Below are 18,610 nucleotides of genomic sequence, written 5' to 3' on the forward strand. Positions count from 1 at the left end.
CCCGGAGGGGCGGGGCCTGCCGGAGCTGGGACCTATACGCGGTGGAGCTGATGGCGAAGGGGCGGGGACACCAGGGGCGGGGCTGCACGAGGCGGGGCCTATCAGGACAGGTCCTGGTGGCTGATAGAGTGGCGGCGCTGGCTCAGCCAACGTGTAGGAGCAGGTTCGGGTTGGGGCTACCGAAGACCCTGCCCAGGAAGGATGGGGTTTCATTCGTCCGGATCTTGCCTTATGTGCCATGTCTTTGCAGTCCTGGGGCTGCCCAGTCCTGTTTCCCCCTGGGATGTGGCATATGAATCTGAAAACTGAGATCTGGACAGAATGAGAATGGCTTCATTAGAAGTTATGCACTTGCCTTCCAGGACCCGGATGTAACCCGGTGATGCCTTGCATGCTTGAGACCTTGGGTTTAATCTCCAATGCCAAAAATAATAAGAAGAAATAAAGCTGCATTCCATAATGTCAGGTCATAAGCCAAAATGGTTGCATCTAAACCTAGGAAAAGTTAGACAAATCCTGGTGCATCTATCTCGCAGAGTAATGAACCTGCGCTGATAGGCAGTGTTAAGTATCTACGTGCTCAAGTGTAAAGTTCTCCAAACTATAAGTGGAAGCAAGATGCAGACGAGCATACTATGCTATTATCTGTGATGATGAGGCCATTGGAGAGATTTTGTGTATGCAGGACACCTATGTGTGCACATAGCAGTTTAGAAACTAACAGCTAACCGGTCCCTATCATAGGCCAGGCAGTGTTCTTTAAAGGTATTTATTAATTGATTTATTCTTCATGATGATTCCTGAGGTACCTGATGCCCCCATTTTACAGATCAGAAAATCAAGGCCAAGAGAAGTTAGGCAAGAAAACCAGCCAGAGTTCTAGCCAGGTGGGTTGGTGATAGCACACACCTGTGATTCCAGCAACTTGGGAGGCTGAGGCAGGCGGATCACAAGTTCCAGGCCAGCCTGGGCAACTTAGCAAGATCCTGTCTCAAAAGAGTGGGGGAGTTGTGGATGTACTTCAGTGTTCAGTGGAAGAGCACACCTGAGTTCACCCCAGTGCTAAAGAAAGGCAGGAAAGGACAAGCAAGCAGGCAGTGTTCCTGTCAGGAAGCCCTGGAAGGGGCTGCTCCAGAAGACAGTGGAGGGGTCCTTCTCACACTGCACACGCACACCAGGCCTTCCTGCAAATTGCTTTCATCATATGCAGTGGTCCTTCTGCAAATGAATGATTCTGAACAGGCCTCCATACCCCCAGCCTCTGGAAACACCTAGTTCAGAAGGTAGGCTCTTGGGCCAGGCCCTTTCCTGGCTGCAGAAGACAGCCTCCTAGTGGCCTGATGCTCAGGGAGGAACCCCGTGCGATCATTCCTGGAAGCCCTTCAGCTTACTCAGTTCACGTTCCAGGCCCCAGAACACAGGGTTCTCCACCCTGGATGGAGGCCAGAGGACACCAGAGCAGGAAGGAACAGAGGTCTCCTTGCCCAGCACTTGTGTTTTCCAAATGAAAGTGTCTCCCAGTGCCGTAGCCACATGGTCAGCCATAGCACCCCCGTGTGTCCACGTTCATTCCTCCTTTATTCAGTGAGCTAAGTGCTGGGCTGGCCCCAGTGGAGATGGAGTCCCTGCCCTCAAGAGCTACCTGGTAAAATTGCAACTGAGGGCAAGCATGAAGGTCAGGTGGTAAGAATCCAGAACAGAGCAGGTGGTAAGGGCCACCAACCTAGCCAGGTACCCAGACTGGGGGAATAAGCCAAGGGGATTTCTGCCTTAAGTTCAATTGAAGAAGGCCAAGAGGCCAGGAGAGTCAGGATGGCAGGAAAGATTTGCTTTTGGAAGTTACTGGGCCCTCTGAGGGAGCAGGGTTCTCTTTTGCTTTGATTTTTGTTTTTTTGCAGCGCTGGGTATTGAACCCAGGGCCCCGAGCATGCTAGCTAATCCTCAACCTCTACTTTTCCACTCAATCTGTACGCCCCCCAGTCCTTTTTATTTTACTTTGAGATGGGGTCTCGCTCAATTGCAGAGGCTGTTCTCAAGCCTGAGATACTCCTGCCTCCCCAGTCATCTCTGGGATTTCACTGGGTAATTTTCAAAAAATTGAAATGTGAACTTCCATACAAGTTTACGAAGAACGAAGGCAACAGGTATGTTTAGCTCACCAACAAGAGAGCTCCCAGGGCAGGAAGGTGGTTCCAGCAGGAATTTGAGGAATTGTTAGCGTCAGAAGTTTGGAAAGGGGAGGAGTACTGGGGGTGGAACCCACGTGTCCTATACCCCTGAGCTTCAACCCCCAGCCCTTTAGATAATTTTTTAAAATTTTGAGACAGGGTCTTGTAACAAGGGGTTCACTTGATGCTTTGACTATATCCCCTGAGGCTTTGAAACTTACATGTTTTTTTTCTTTTTCCAAATTTTCTTTTCCCTCCCTGATCTCTCCTCCCTAATCTCATTTTATCTGAATCACCTCTTTAAAAGCCCCTGTTCCTGTGGATGGGCACAATCACAGCCTCTGGAACAGGAGTTCCCTGTACTTCTCCTTTGCTAGCAAAGCAATAAATCTTCTTTTTCCTTTTTTTCTCAAAACTGTCCTTGTTATTGGATTGGCACCAGGGACAAGGACTGATCTTTTGGCAACAGCACCACACCCAAGGCCTTGCCCAGGAGTGTTCCCCCCACAGCCCATTAGGCCATGCCTCCCTCCCCAGTGCCACCCTGCCTGTGTGCCACACCCTGAGCCAGGCGTCTGCCCTCTGGCCTGGACCACACCAGGGCCCACAAGCAGCCCCTGGCTTCTTCCCTCCTCACCCAACCTGGCAGGCTCTGTGTCACCCAGTAATGTTAACACATGAGTTCAGCTTGAGGGCCACCTGCTGCAGAAGCCCTCCCTGCAGATCACTGCACCCCAGGCCCCTCCCCCATGTCAGGTGCTGACCAGGAGCCTGTGAAGCTAGGGTGGCACCAGAGGCTGGACCACTGGGTAGCATTAGGGAGAATTGGACACAGGCAGTGCCATCCTCCACCTTAGAACAAGAATCACTGCCTGATCTCTCTGAGTCAGCCTGACCTGGAGCCCAGGTGGCACTCCCCAGGTGGTACCCCACCATCCTGCCAAGGAAGGAAATTGGTTTCTAGGACTGACATCCTGAAAACCACTGGTTCCTTTTGAAGCTGATGCCATGAGGAGCCTTCCCTAGCCAAACCTCAAAATTCCCCTCTCTCCCCACATGTACCCCAGGCTGTATGTAAGTGGAAAAGGCTCTCGGTCTCCCTGAGCCCCTCAGGTTGGTCCCCAGTACACCTGTGACCATGGAGCCACCCTCCTCTCTGGATGTCCCTCCTTGGCTCCTTTCCTCATGGGGAGGAGAATCACATCATCATGTCAGCTAACCTCCAACAGAAAGGTAGCGTGGCAGAGGGCTCCATGGGGTACAGCTGAGATCCCAGCAGCTCCGGAGGCTGAAGCAGGAGGATCGCAAGTCAAGGCTAGCCTCAGAGACTTAGCGAGACTCTCAGCAATTTAGGGAGACCCTGTCTCAAAAAAAAAAAAAAAAGGTGGGTGGCGGGGAGCTGGGGATGTGGCTCAGTGGTAAATCACCCTGGGTTCAATCCCTGGTATCAAAAACCAAAAAACCAGTGACGTTCCTTCCATGGAAACTCTGTAGCATGATCACTAGGTTATCTTCTTCATGAATTAGTGTTGCTGAAACGCTGCTTGTTATTTTCTAGCCCCTCCTCCAGGGTCTAAGCTCCAAGACACCAGGAACTTGAATACTTCATTCTCTAAAAAAGACTTAGGAAGGTGGTGCACACCTGTAATCCCAGCAGCTTGGGAGGCTGAGGCAGGAGGATCACATGTTCAAAGCCAACCTCAGCAAAAAAAAAAAAAAAAGCAAGGCCCTAAGCAACTCAGTGAGACCCTGTCTCTAAATAAAATACAAAATAGGGCTGGGATGTGGCTCAGGGGTGGAGTGCCCCTGAGTTCAATCCACATCCTGGGCCAGACTTAGGAGGGCTGGAGTGCAGCTGGGGCGGGGGTGGGGGGGAGTGCTGGTTTAGCCCACCCAAGGCTCTGGGTTCATCCCAGCACAGAAACCTGGCAAAACACAGCACAGTGAGCCCAGCCCTAGGCCCGTGGAGGAAGGGAGCCGGGCACTGGCTGTGTGGCTGGCACCACCATCCCACAGCCCCACCTTCTCTGGCCCCCAGGACCTGGGGACCCTCCTAGTCTCAGGATGGGCCCTGCAGGTCAGGACTCCTCTGGGATTCTGCATGCTGTTCCGGGAATGCTCCCACCTGGACCAGCATCAGAAGGCCCATCACAAGTTCTGCTTTCGCCCTCCCCAAGGTCCCTGGGGTGTAACAGGGGTTCACTTGATGCTGTGACTGTGTCCCCTGTGGCTTTGAAACTGGCATGTTCTTTTCTTTTTCCCAACCTTCTTCTCCCTGATCTTCTTTTTCCAAAACTTCTCCCTGATCGCCTTTCCCCTCATCTTCTCCTTCCTGACCTCTCCTCCCTAATCCCAATTTTCTCTGAATCACCTCTTTAAAAGCCCCTGTTCCTGTGGATGGGCACAATCCCAGCCTCTGGGACAGGAGTCCCCTGTGTTCTCCTTTGCTAGCAAAGCAATAAGCCTTCTTTTTCCTTTTTCTCAAAACCGTGTCCTTGTTATTGGATTGGTTTTGAGGACAAGGACAGAGCTTTTGGTAACAAGTGGGGCTCCTGGAGTTGCCCACTAACAGAGGACTGGCTCTGCTAGCCCTCTAGGGGCCAGACTCACATCTAGATTTGTGACCCCAAAAGAAGCTGGACCCACAGGTGCACCGAGGTGGGAGGGGAAACAGGGAATTGCTAACAGGGAGCATTTAAAGTGTACCTCAGACTGAGGGTGCCATTCAGGACGGTGGCTCCATGGTAAAGCACTTGCCTGGTGGCACAAGACCCTGGGTCCTGTGATCCAAGAGACTCAGGAGACTGAGGTGGAAGGATCACAAATTTAAGGCCAGCCTCAGCAACTTAGCAAGACCTTGTCTCAAAATAAAAAAATAAAAAGGGCTGGGGATACTCAGTGGTAGAGCACCTAGGGTTCAAACCCCAGCACCAAAAAGAAAAAAGAGCCCCACCCCTAAATCTCAGGAGACCACTGTCCCACATAGGCAAGGCTGAGAATCTAACTGGAGTTACTTCCACTCAAGTTCATCACCAAGCTGAAAGTGTCTGACCTTCAAGGAAACCAGCACTAGAGAGGTCACAGCCATGAATAGGACAGCTTCAGTTGGTGTGGTAAGGACCCCCTGCCTCAAGCCTGAGCTCCTCCTGTCCTCACAGAGAGTGAGGAATCTCAACCAATGGTGTTTCCATCCCTGCCTCACAGAGGCACTGTGAAAAGGAGGATCAGATTCCTTGCTGCTTTCAGTGCCGGGACCTCACCCTGCTAGGCCAGCTCTCCACCAAAAAGCTACACCAGCCCTTTCTATTTCCTTTGTAGGCAGGGCCTCCCTAAGTTGTCTAGGCTGGCCTTGAACTTGCAGTCCTCCTGCCCCAGCCTCCTGGGGCTGGATGATGGATACACCAGGCCCAGACCTGGCCACGTTTTCTTTTCCACTCTTCCATAGGTGGACAGGGGATGGCTGGCAGCTGTGGGCTATGACCAACAGGGCCGCTGTGGCCACAGGTGCACAAGAGCCTGCTCAAGGCCCTGTGGTCAGTTCTATGGGATGTGCCCCCAAGAGGACTTGTTGGACCCCGTGGCAAGGAGGCTTTGTGTGTATGTGTTTACAGACTGAGGTCAAACCTGGGCCTCGGAGAGGATAGTGGAGGGCTGCACCCATCCCTGCTTGAGTTGGAGTTTTTTTTAGTGGCACTGGGGGTTGAACCCAGGGGTGCTCTATCACTGAGCTGCACTCAACACTTTCTAATGTTATCTTGAAACAAGGTCTCTCTAAGTTGCCCAGCCTGGCCTGGAACGTGCGATGATGCTCCAGCCTTGGCCTCGGAGGGGCTGGGCTTCCCTCAGGGTGACGCCTGTGGCCTCTGCTACCTTTGAGACTGGGAGGCTGGGTGGGAGTGAGGCCTCCTCTCCACTGTGTGTGCCGCATGTGTACGCTGCTGGCTAGAAGAGATAAGGATCCAAAGTAACAGTGGCCAGGACCATTTATTTCATCCTCATGAAAATGCTGGCACCACAGGGCTACCTGGGGCCCTGATGAGTTTCCCCTGTCATCCACAATGAGTGTGAGGCTCTGCCCTGTTGCCCACAGCAGCTGCTCCCGTTCTAACCATCACCACCATATTCCAGGCACGAAAAGGATGAAGATGGAGGAGAACTGAGTGCCCCTCCCTGTGAGGTCCTTTTGCTGAACTCCACCCAGTCTTTCTTATACCCAACAACCAGAGCTCTAGCAGGTGCTGGGGAGGCCTCAGGGAAATGTCCTCTTCATCTTGAGGGGTAGAGGCCAGCTACACTGGGGGGCACAGAATGGAAGCACACCCCTTCTGTTTATTGGCTGTGGTGCTGGCAATGGAACCAGGTCTTGAGCTGTTTGGGGACGGTACCACAGAGCGCATCCCCAGCCCCAGGACCTGGAGGACAGACTTGGGGACAGCTCACGCCTGCAGTTTCCTAGTTACATACATTTGTTTTGGGTACTGGGGCTCAAACCCAGAACCCGGCCCATGCCAGGCTGGCCCTGAGCGTAGAGCACACTGTAAACCTAGTCCCTCGCTTGCTCTGGAGGTCACAGCAAAGGATCACGAGTTCAAGGCCAGCCTCAGGAACTTAGTGGGGCCTAGCAACTCTCTAAATAAAATATTCAAAGGGGAGGGCAGCGAATTGATGTGGCTCAGTGGTTAACCACCCTTGGGTTCAAGAAGAAATCAGGGACCTCACTCCCTGGAGGCAAGTGTCTCCCCACTTAGCTACTCCCCCAGCCCTGCTGTTACCTATGTGGAAAATAATGGAAGTTTTGCCAGGTGAGTGACACAGGCCTGTGATCCCAGAGACTCAGGAGGCTGAGGCAAGAGGATTGCAAGTTCCAGCCTGGGCAAAACAGGGGAGACCTTGTCTCAAAATTAAAAGGTGAGGCCCTGGGTTTCTCCCCAGCACCATACACATACACACACAAATTAAAGAATCATTAAAATGGGCTGGAGATGTGGTTCAGTGGTAAAGCACCCTTGGGTTAAATCCCTAGTACCAAAAAAAAAAAAAAAAAAAGGAAAAAAAAAATAGAAAGAGATACTACCCGTTGATCTGGGCCACGTTTAAGGCTCATCCTGACTTTACATGGAAAAACATGCACCCCCGGCCACGCCCAGTACATGCCTGTAGCCCAGTGACTAGAGGCTGAGGCAGGAGGGTCGCTGGGCCTAGGAGTTCAAGCCCAACCTGGTGAGATCCCGACTCACACACAAGACAGATCGGAAACCAAACCTCCAGCACAGGAGCCGGGTGTGGCTAGAGGACCAGCACTCGGTGACACCATGTGGTTTCCAAAGCCACAAGGCTGTGCACAGAAGCCAAAGGAGACTCTGAGACTTGGCTGGCTGGCTGGTGGACAGAGTCCAGTACGGTCAGGCCAGGCCATGCTGCACAGTGGCAGTCAGTTGCATCAGGGTCTCAGCTGGGGGACCTGGGTGATGCAATCAGGGCCCAAGGCCACTCACCAGCAGTGAGGTACAAATCCATGCTGGGCAGTCCAGGCTGAGCTCTGGGCCCTGGGCTCCAGGCTCAGGGCACCAGCCACACGCCCTGTGTCCCTCACACCCATCCAGCCCTGCAGATCACCTGTGCGTTTGCCTTGTGGGTTCTCTCTGTGCCAGAGCGCTGCTGTGAGTGCCTGCTCCTGCCCTGTCCCTGGGGCAGCCGCTCCCCACCAGAGCAGGGGCTGGCCTTGTGTGTCACCACCTCAACCAAGATTTGCTGTGTCCAGGGAACCCATGTCCAATGGCTGCAGCCCCTGTGCAGTGAGTCTGTGTGTCTGTTCTCTGGCTTCTCCTGTCCTGCTCTCCAGGGCAGACTGGGCAGCGGAGCTCCCCCAGGATCACCTCTGCTAGTCTCAGACTGCCATGTCTGGGGGAGTCCCAGGCCCCGACGTGGAGCTTGGGGTGCAGTCTCCCCCAGGAGAGCTCTGTGGGGCAGGAGGTCTGGGTGCTGAAGAATCCAGCCCTTGGCACCGCTCGGGCCCCGCCAGGGAACACCAGGCCCACGCACCCAGCTAGCCCTCCGGTCACAGCCATGACCACCCACTTCCAGCGCCCAGGCAGAGATGGCTGGCACTCCCTCCTCTTGAGGCTCAGCTGGCCAGCAGTCCTGGGGCTCTGCCTTGGGAGCACACAGGGGCCGCCACACCTCACCAGCCCAGGAACTTTCCTCCCCGCTCTTCCTGCTCCCAGCTGGCCCCTCTCTGCTTGAACACAGCCAGGGGGACTGCAGGGGGGTCACCCAGGCCCCCTGCTGCTCAAACCCTGCAGTGGCCTTGTGGCCCCAGAAACCCCCCATGCTTGTGCTGACCCTTGCAGCCCCAGAGCCTCCCGGATCTCCAAGCACACCCCTGCCTCACACAGGCCTATCTGGAGGTCACCCTTCTGGCTCCCCCTGGGCACCCCAGGTGCCCCTCCCTGCCCTGCTAGCCAAGGCGCAGGGTGCGGATTCTGAGTCTAAGTGTGTTCTGTGTTTGTCCTTCTTCCCTCGACAGCAGGCCAGGGCTGCAAGCTCCTCAAGTCTAAGGATGTGGCCTGTTTTGTTGAGCCTGCAGCACGTCAGAGTGCAGGACCTGCTGCAGGGGTGGCAGGAAGCCCACGGCACTCCCAATTGCCTGCGGGACCTGGCCCAGGCTGGGAGGAAGGCCAGGCCATCAGGGCTCCAGCCCAGGGCCAGCACCTGGGGCCCCTGGGAGCCAGGACCTGCCAGTTCTGATCTACTTGAGTGTGACTGAGTAGGACTCAGAGGGAGCAAGACAGAGACAGAGAGAGGGAGGGAGGGAGGGAGGGAGAGAGAGAGAGTGAGGGAGGGAGGGAGGGAGAAGAGAAAGGGAGAAAGAGGGAGAGAGTGAGAGACAGATAGGCGGTCACGCCTGTGATCCCAGTGACTCAGCAGGCTGAGGCAGGAGGATCGAGAGCTGGAGGCCAGCGTCAGCAACTTGGTGAGATCCTTTCTCAAGATGAAAACATATTAAATGGGGCTGGGGATGTGGTCAAGCACCCCTGGGTTCAATCTCCAGCACCCCACCAAAAATTTTTTTTTCAATTAAAAGGCAGAGAGAGGCGGAGTGGGCTGCTGCTTCTGCAGTGTCCGGGTGCCATCCTGCAGGTACGCAGGTGAGACAAGGTCCAGGGCAATAAGCAGGCATAGGGGACTGGGGTCTGTCTACCGGCTTCCTCTCAGTGTCCAGCCATGGCTGGGTCTTGCCCACCCTTATTGGACTTGCAGGAGAACTTGCAGGAGGACTCAAGACAGCAGGGGCTCAGCACAGAGCTGGGGGGAATGAAGCCCAGAGAGAAGCCCTTGGCCCCGGCACACATCGCCCTGTGACCTTGGGGACTGGTAGGGTGCTCTGGCCCTGTGAGTGGCCCTGGAGGACTGGTTCAGCATGCCAAGATCCCAGTGTGGAGCCTCCATGGTGGTACTCACCTGGGGACAGGGACTGCTTCTAGCCTGGCCCCCAGCTCCATGACCCGTGGGTCACTCACCGCCCCTCAGTTTCCCTACCGTGGACAATGGAAGCAACCACCTTCCCTCTCCTTGGGGTGGTTACAAGGACCCAGAGAGGCTGGTGAAGAATCCAGCAGTAGCTGACCTGGGCGCTATCATGCTAGTCTTTGGAGTGACCCACCCCTGAGAGGCAGTGGGTGGGGCAGGCAGGGCAGGGCGTGGTGGTGGCCTGGGGCAGCTCAGAGCTGCGGCCCACCTCCCAGTTACAGGTAACTTGTGCCCCCAAGTCACATGCTAGCAGCCCCATCCCAATTAGAAGCTGTGAGCAGGTGGTGCCTCAGGGAAGTGACAAGCAGGACCCCTCATGTTACCATGGTGACTTATACGGGAACAAGGGACCCAGAGCACCTGCTCAGCCAGGTTAGGATGCAGCTGGAGGGCAGCCATGTGCAAACCAGGAACTGCCCTCACTAGAACAGGACGGCCCCCTGACCATGGCTCTAGCCCCCAGGACTGTGAGGAACAAGGGCGGTTGGTGGCTTTGCTGCCACACCACACCTCGGCTTCCGGGGGCTGGTGGGACTGTGAACCCACACCCAGGCACTAGAATCGTGTGGAGGCCCACCAGCCTTGCGGGAGCCGCCTGTCCAGACCACGCAGCGCAGTCCAGGACCCACGAGTCCCCCATGTTTCAATGTGACTCTCAGGAGTGGACATGGTGGGCGTTACTTGGTGACAGCACCACCTTCCCGTGTGCCAGGGAAGCGGGGTCTGGAGCCGGCTGAGGAGAGCAGACCCTGAGGCCTTCGGAGAACATCCAGACTTGCAGGATAGCAGGACAGAGCCCAGGGTCAGCACATGTCTCCGATGGCTCAGAGGAAGGGAGGCTCTTACTCTCCACCGGAGACTCCCATAAACATGAGGTCACGTCTCAGGTGTGACGTGCCTGCATCTGTAACGGGGTCAGTCCAGCAGGGCGTCTCCCTGGCCTGGGCTGTAGTCCGCCTGGACACTCCTGCCACAGGCCCTCTGGATTTCCAGGGGTCGTGGGGGTCATGAAGCTCTTCCCAGGCCTCACTGGACACTGACGGTAGGAACGTCCTTTCTGGGGAATTGAACCCAGGGCCTCCTGCACGCTGCACAGGTGGTCTCCCACCGAGCTGCTCCCCAGCTGGCGTAGAAAAGTTTTATTAGAGAGTGGACTTCGGGACAACAGTGAGACTGCAGCGGTCGCAGCTGAGGGACACCAGCCCGGGGACCTCAGAGCCGCCCCTGACCCACAGGGCAGCTCCTTGACAGGCTGCCAGACAACATGGCGGGAGGCTGAAGGAGCTTGGTGCACGGAAGGCGCTGCAGAGGAACAGGAGGGTGCGTTTCCAGGGGACAGGTCTCCCAGAGATCCCCCAGCCCACCCTGTCTGACCCTACAGCAGGGCCATTCCCAGCTCCAGGGAGCACAGGGGGACAGATGGACACAGGAGGTGCCAGGCTTGGGGAGGAGCAGGAGGATATGGGCTGGCCTCTGCCCCTGGAACCAGGAAGTGTGAAAATCTGGTGAAAGGAGAAGCCTTCCCGCCTGTGAGAAGCCCCGCCCTAGCTGCAGGGTGACCACTGACTTCCCACGCTGTAGGGGCAAATCCCTTGCAGTGCTGGAGCCCAGCAGGCCCGACCCACCCCAGGACCTTGGCATCTGGAGTGCCGTCTCCCAGGTGCCTGTGCCTCAGATCCCCACCCCACAGGCCGGACCCCGGCTCCCTCCTCCATTCAGGGGCCTCCTTCCTGATCCCCTTGGAGGCCTGCAGGCAGAGGGGGAGGTCCTCCTGCAGGGCTCCTGCTTCTCCAGGTCCAGGGCAGGTTCCACACCTCCCAGTGCTGCTGCTGGAGAAGACATTGTCCCAGAGGTGGCACTTCCCTGCTCACCCCTGGCCACTCTCCTCTTCCTGCGTGAACCCCACCTTTGGTCCAGAGGTGAGAAAGCCCCTCTGCAGCCCAGGGAGTGGATGGGCATGTCCAGAGAGAAGATGATGCTCTCTGGCAGGGAGGGGAGCTGGTGGGAGGCAATGGAGACAAGGGTCCTGATTTCCATCTGGGCAGGAGGGACAGGGCTCTGTAGACTGGGAGCCTGGGATAAGAGGGCTGGGTGGAGCAAGGCCTGGACACTGGCCTAGAGTGGGGCAGTTGTGCGCTTGGCAGACAGGTCCTGAGTGGCCACTGGATGTAGACATGAGCCCCCCTCTTTAGGTGGCTCCAGCTCCCAGCAGGTGGCACTGGATTAGATGGATGAGTGGGTGACAAGTATCTATGAATGTCCAGAGCGTGCTGTGCACTCCGAGTTTTTTCGCTGGGCCTCTACTTTCCCAGGGAAAAGGGCACAATGGCCCCTGGGGACTCGCAGGAGGCAAGGGAAGGTGGCAACGGACGCCAGGAGGGCCATCTATTAGCCCCTTCCCCACCAAGCGCAGGGTCTCCGCTGCGCCACGTGGCAGGGCGAGGTCGCGTTTGCGCCCTTGTGAGGAGGCGGCCGCTCAGGCGGGAAGGCGTCCGCGGGTCCCCGGCCCCGCGGCTCACCGCGCCCCGGCCCGGGCGGCACCCAGCGCGCACAGCAGCAGCAGCTGCGGCGGCGGCGGCGAGGCGGACGGCGCGGGCGCGGCGGAGGAGCAGGAGCACACGGCGAGGCCGTCCTGCGCTCGGGCCGCCTCTGCCTCCGCCTCGCCGGCCGCCGGCTCCCCGCACACCAGCCAGTCCCGCGCCGTGGACTGCGGGTACCCGGGCGCCGCCTCCAGCTCGCCTTCCTGCACTTTCCAGTACTCCTGGCCGCGGAAGAAGTAGGAGGCACCTGCGGAGAGCAGGGCCAGGCTAAGCCCCGGGGCGGGAGGACCACACCAGCAGGTCCACAGGAGAGGGAGGGCCCGGCCACGGAGGAGGAGCCACGGGAGGCAGGGGCGGTGGGTGGGCCACCTCTAGAGTTCCTTTCCCTGACTGGGCTTTTATCTAGGACCCTGCCCTGTGCAGGCTGTGCTAGGTGTCAGGGCACAACTCAGAGCGAGGGACACTGCCTGTCCTGTGCGGCTGGCCAGCTGGGGTGCTTCTATGCTGCCAGGGGCAGATACAAACTGGGGGCACAGGAGTCCTGGAAGATGTTGAGCACTGGCCAGGCTGTGTGGTGCCTAGGAAGGTGATCCAGAAGTCCCCACAGGTGCAAAGGCCCGGGGTCCAGTGTGTTTGGGTTTGAGAAGCAGGAAGAGGCTGGTGTTGGTGGAGGGAGTGGGCAGGGTGGAGGATGGGCTGAGAGGTGGAGGAGCCAGGGGTGTGGACTTCTGGAGTCAGGACTCAGCTGACAGGCAAGCCCTGGCTCAGGGAACCCCCATTTTGCTGGTGAGGAAACTGAGGCTGCACAGCCTCCCCCCTGAGCATGCTCACCATCAGACCAGCGCATGGCGTCATCCAGCGTGCTGGGGACACCCCTCCACAGGGGGCCCTGGGCAGGGTAGCCAGGGTCCATGCGCCGAGTGTGGTCATCATAGCGCCAGTAGAGCTGGTCCTTAAAGAAATAAGTCCTGTCATTGTGAGGCCAGGAGAAGGCGGCATCCACACCGCCCGGCGGGAGGCTGAAGTCCGAGATGGGCCGTGGGTATCCTTCCTCTACGTTATTGTCCTTAAACACCCAGTATCTGTCTCCTGGGGGGCGAGAGAAAGAACGTGGGCAGGGGCTCCAGCTGGCCTGCTCCCATGTTTGCCGCCCTCACCCAGGGGTGGGGTGACGTGGCTGCAGAGTGGTCACCCGCATCACAGTGCCCAGGAGTCCTCGTGGGTATTTATTGAGCACCTACTATGTGCCAGGCCTGGGTCGGTCATGTAACCAGCAGCCTGTGGATGCAGGCTCTGCTCTGGTGGCCATTTAGGACCAGAAACAGAACATAGGGTGAGTTGGCCACTGCCTGGGGATGCTGTTTCGTGTCCTACCCAAGTTCTGGGCAGGGGGCTAGGAACGTCTTCATGGAGAAATCAAGCAAGGTGCTCAGTCCAAGGCCTGCGTGTGGATTTACGCAGTAAGCAAGATGCTTCAAAGCCCCTTGCTGGACAGAGGGTCTGAGTCACATGGGAGGACATGAGGGAGGGTGCCTCGGAGGTGGCCAGGATGCAAGGTGGCACACTGGTCAGCTGGTGGGAACAAACATGGTGGGGCCACAGCCTGGCGCCTCAGAGAGTGACCAGCAGAGCCAGGCAGAGGCCCTCGCCCCGCCAGAGACCAAGAACTGAGCAGGATCCCCAGAGAGGCCTGCAGGCCGGGGCGCAGCAGTCCTGTGCACAGCAGCCCCAGCTCCACCCACAGTGCGCACAGACAGACTGCAGTGGGTCCTCAGGATGGACCATATTCAGCCTTGAGGTGGGGAAAATTCTGCCCGGCATGTGTCGCCCTCCATGATCCCAGCAGCTTAGGAGGCTGAGGCAGGAGGATGGCAAGTTGAGGCCAGCCTGGGCACCTTAGCAAGACCGTGTCGCAAAGGACAGACAGGGTTGCGGATGCTCAGGGTGGAGCACCTGGGTGCAACCCCAGTAGCAAAAAGGAGGGGAGTCCTGCCACGGGCCCCAACAAGGATGGACTTGGAGCGCGTTGTGCGTGCAGGCACTCAGGGAGGCTCTGGAGCAGCCAGACCCCCAGAGACAGAGGGAACGGGAGCCAGGGGCTAGCTGGTGTTCAGTCTGGGCAGATGGCGAGCTCTGTGGGTGGAAGGCCAATGCCCAGCAGCACCAAGTCACGCGCTGGAAACAGCTGAACATCAGAGTCTGTCACGGGCCTCCTTCCTGCCATCACTGAAAGGAACCACCAGGGGCTGGGTGTGGCTCAGTAGTGGGGCACCTGCCTGGCATGGGGAAGCCTGGGTGAGTCCTCGGTGCCACACACACGCACATACCACAGACACACACCACAGACACGCACACACACTCACTCATGCACAAGTGTTCCAGATAGGGACAGCTGTGATGCTGTAGCAGGGAAGGGTCAAGGGTACGAGAGCCGCTATGGAGCTCTGTCCGGCTCCCTGGGGGAGGACACAGGTCAGCTGAAAGCAGGCAGCACAGGAACTGGCAGGCTCCATCGGGGACATGGGTGCAAAGCCCATGGACCTGGGCCTCTCGTCTCACCCAAAACGCATAGCAGCAGAGAAACTTGTGGGCAGCCTCTGCAGATGACCCCAGGGAGCATCCCTGGGAGGGACGGGTCAGACACCAGCCCTCGGTGATGCTCGGCCAGTGGGAGCCCAGGACCCGACCCTGGGAGGCACAGACCCTGAGGCCTGGAGCTCCTGATGGGAGCAGCACCACAGGCCCAGGGAACGTTCCGGTCAGAGACCAGGGAGGCAGCCGAGCACACAGGGACCCTGGCGGTCCTGTGGGCAGGTGGCAGGCGAGCTTGTACCCTGGATGGCGGCATCTGGTCACTGGTGGCTGCTGGGGCTCTGTGGGACTCTAGGAGCGCCGTGCTGCAGTCTGCGTCTCCCTGTCCAGAAGACCCTGCTACTCTTTGTTCTGGTTCGTTTTGTGTTTTGTACTGGGAACGGGCCACTTGTCCTGGGGACCAAACCCATACCTCTTTGTATCTTATTTAGTCACAGTTCTCCCTAAGTTGCTTAGGGTCCTGCTACTTTGCTGAAGCTGGCCTTGAACTTGGATCCTCCTGCCCCAGCCTCCTGAGCTGCAGGGATCACAGGCGAGCACCAGGGTGCCTGGCCCATGTGATAGTTCTGCAGTTTTTCTACAAGTCTGATTTTTCCCCCCAACATAAAATTTTGAAAAAGGAGGAGGTTCTGTGGGTCTTGATGGGCCCACACGGGCCATGTGCAGAGCAGGAGCAGCGGTGCTGCTCACAGTGCACCGTCCTCCCGGGGACATGGGGACACGGCCAAGCAACAGACACTACAGGAGTCACTGCACATGCTGCTCTCTGCCGCGGAGCAGGGTCCCAGGGGCAGCCTCCGGCCTCCACCACCCAAGGGTCCCACCTGCCTCTCCTGAAGCGTCACTCATCCGAGGGTCCCCAGGGCTTGCCAGTGCAGGTGCCCGGGACTACAAGGGCTATGTGAGAGACGCATGGGAGGGAGGCAGCAGCTACAAGAGGCAGCCGCAGCCAGGCTCTCTGCACCTCCAGGAGGAGCAGGCGGCCAGTGCTGGGCTGACCCTCCCCGGGGCTCGAGTCCTGGGCCCTCAGCACGTGGCCCTGCTGGCCGGGGTTCTGCAGGAATCGTGGCTAAAAGAGGATCCTGCTGCTTTGGGCCTCCTCATCAGAGACCAGAGGCGGCACCGATGGGAGGCGCAGCCCACGCGGCCAGCGCTATATGGGGTTGAGAGGCCTGGACAGTGCTCCTGGAGCCCAGGGCGCCCTGTCCTCACTGAGGTCAGACTCCGGCCACGGGCCACGGTGGGGAGGGGCGAGTTCCTGCTGGTCCCCTCCAGGGGGTGGGCCCAGGAGACCTGCTCCCGAGGGTGGGTACTATCCCAGTGATGAGGCCTCCAGGCCTTTCCCAAACTAGGCATTCTTTGTGCTCAGCAGGACGGCTGCTGCCTCAGGGCCTTAGCACTGACTGTCCCTGACCTGAACTCTGTTTCTGGAACTCTGGGGTTGTTTTTGGTTCTGAGGAGTGGACCCAGGGGCATTTCTACTATTGAGTTATATTCCCAGTCCTTTTTATTTTGAGACAGGATCTAAGTTGCCGAGGCTGACCTCGAACTTGTGATCCTCCAGAGTGGCTGGGGTTACAGGCAGGTGCCACTGTGCCCGGCTCAAATGGCATCTCCTGAAGTGGCTTTCCTTGCTCGAGGTGCTCTGTGCCAACCTGAGTCCTCCCCACACTGAGCCCTCCTTCAGCTGACATTCTTAGTACTTGTGAGAGCTTTCTAGCACGAGGCCTGGGTTGTCATGTTGCTCCCTGTGTACCTATAGGAACTACCACAGGCTGGGTATACAGCAGGTGCTCAATATGTATCCACCTAGTGCACAAGGCACAAGGGGCTCTGTGCTCTGGACTGTGGAGCAGACCACGGAGCAGCCTCCCAGCAGGTGCGTCTGTGCTGTGGGTGCCGCTGCAGCCTCCGTCAGCAAGGCCACAGAGCTGGGGAGGCCCACCCACCTTTGAAGAAGACAATCTTATGGTCACTCGTGCGCTCATACACGGCGTCCACGCTGTCCAGGTGCAGCGGCAGGCCCCGCCAGAAGTGGTGCATCTGCGCCGGCTGCAGGGACACCAGGTGCCGGTCCCGGTTCAGCCTCCAGAAGTACTTGCCTGAGGGGACAAGGGGGTGGCTGCAGGTGGCAAGTCTGGGGACCCCGTGGGCTGAATCCCGCCACCTCCCACCCCTGGGCCCTGGGGGCACCTTTGAAGAAGAAGGCTTCGCCACGGATCTGTGCCACTGCGTCAAAATGGGCGCTGCACCTGTGGGGCACGTCCTTCCTGGGCCTGCGGGAAGAGGGCCAGGTGGGCAGGAGGTGCCAGGCCACGCACCCCCGGATCCTGGCTTCCTGCAACAGGGGACCCATGGGGAGCCCACAGAGGGGCGAGCTTGCCAACTGCTCTCTTGACAGGGGATTCATAGCCACAATATGTAAAAACTCACCCATAAAAAAACAAATGTCCCCCTCATTAAACGGACAGAGGGACCAGATGCTTCTCCAGAGAAGCACAAAAGGCCCACAGATATATGAAAAATGTCCAACACCAGTTGCAACCAGGGAAACGCACAAGACAACACTGACACTACATCTCACACCAGTCACAACGGCAGTCCCCAGGAACACGGCTTCCCGAAGCCCACACTTTCGCATGACATCCTGCCTCACCGTGAGCCCCCAGAAACGGAGCAGCCTTCTATGGACTGAGACCTCTGACACCATGAGCCCCCAAATAAACTTTTCCTCTAAAAAAAATACAAATAGCAATAAATGCTGGCGAGGATGTGGAGGGAAAGGAGTACTTTTACACTGTTGGCGGGACTGTGAATTGGCTCCTCAAAGACGAGGCATGGGCCAGGCGTGGTGGTGCACGCCTAATCCCAGCCCCTCTGGAGGCTGAGGCAGGAGGATCTCAAATTGAAGGCCAGCCTAAGCAACCTAGCAAGACCCTAAGAAACTTGGTGAGACCCTGTCTCAAAATATAAAAACGGCTGGGGACATGGCTCAGTGGCAGAGCGCTTGCCTAGCATGTGTGACGCCCTGGGTTCAATTCTCAGCACTACAAGTAAATAAGTAAATAAAATGGAGATCTGTTAACTAAAAAAAAAAAAACCTATTAAGAAGAACTTTTTTAAAAAGGGCTGGGGATGTGGCTCAATGGTTAAGCACCCTTGGGTTCAATCCCTGGTACCAAAAAAAAATTTTTTTTTTGAATTTTAATATTTATTTATTTTTTTTAGTTTTCGGCAGACACAACATCTTTGTATGTGGTGCTGAGGACTGAACCCAGGCTGCACGCATGCAGGCAAGCGCTACTGTTGAGAGCCACAGTTTAGTCAGAATGATGCCTGGCATTTTTGCCAGAGGGAATGGTTGAAAGGTGACCCTGCTCAGGGATTAGGGTGCCTCAGGCACCCGCTACTTGGGAGTTCCCCTTGGGGTTCTGAGAGAATTGGAGCCCGGTGGAGGGAGTGTGTTCCCGGGAAGTGTGTGTAGAGTGCCGGTGAGAGTTCAGGAATAAAGAGTTGCTGTTTGAATCTACAAGGCTTTTTGGCGGCTCGGTTATTTGTGCCCAGACAGACTGCGGCACCACATACATGTAAAATAAGGATATTGTGTCCACCTATAAAAGGGCTGGGTGGAGCTGGGTGGTTGAGTGCCCTGGATCCGTTCCCTGGTGCCAGAATATATTTGTAAAAGGAAGAACGGGAGCAGGTGCTCTCAAGGAGCCCTCATCACCATGGACTCTGGGCAGCGCCTCAGGGGAGACTCGTGCTTGCCTGCTCCCTTGC

The 18,610-nt window shown here is 57.3% G+C and overlaps 2 protein-coding genes across 5 annotated transcripts in view; both read right to left on the minus strand.

The window, feature by feature from the left end:
• The window catches only part of Ulk1 (unc-51 like autophagy activating kinase 1), a 36,714-nt gene extending 26,027 nt beyond the window's left edge, over positions 1 to 10,687 (minus strand). For all 4 annotated transcript variants that reach the window (XM_048785879.1, XM_048785880.1, XM_048785877.1 and 1 more), the window contains exons 1-2: positions 9,423 to 10,687; positions 4,345 to 4,349 (exon numbers count right to left, since the gene is read on the minus strand). In XM_048785879.1, coding sequence (XP_048641836.1) covers positions 4,345 to 4,349; positions 9,423 to 9,520 — 103 coding nt within the window. In that variant the 5' untranslated portion in view covers positions 9,521 to 10,687. The remainder of the gene's footprint in view (positions 1 to 4,344; positions 4,350 to 9,422) is intronic.
• Positions 10,688 to 10,822: 135 nt separating this feature from the next.
• Positions 10,823 to 18,610, minus strand: part of Mmp17 (matrix metallopeptidase 17) — a 19,240-nt gene continuing 11,452 nt past the window's right edge. The window contains exons 4-7 of the mRNA XM_048785794.1: positions 17,024 to 17,168; positions 16,780 to 16,932; positions 13,070 to 13,327; positions 10,823 to 12,485 (exon numbers count right to left, since the gene is read on the minus strand). Of these exons, the coding sequence (XP_048641751.1) occupies positions 12,214 to 12,485; positions 13,070 to 13,327; positions 16,780 to 16,932; positions 17,024 to 17,168 (828 nt within the window). The 3' untranslated portion in view covers positions 10,823 to 12,213. The remainder of the gene's footprint in view (positions 12,486 to 13,069; positions 13,328 to 16,779; positions 16,933 to 17,023; positions 17,169 to 18,610) is intronic.

Source organism: Marmota marmota, unplaced genomic scaffold (genome assembly GCF_001458135.2).
Source record: "Marmota marmota marmota unplaced genomic scaffold, marMar, whole genome shotgun sequence".
Taxonomy (NCBI): Eukaryota; Metazoa; Chordata; class Mammalia; order Rodentia; family Sciuridae; genus Marmota; species Marmota marmota.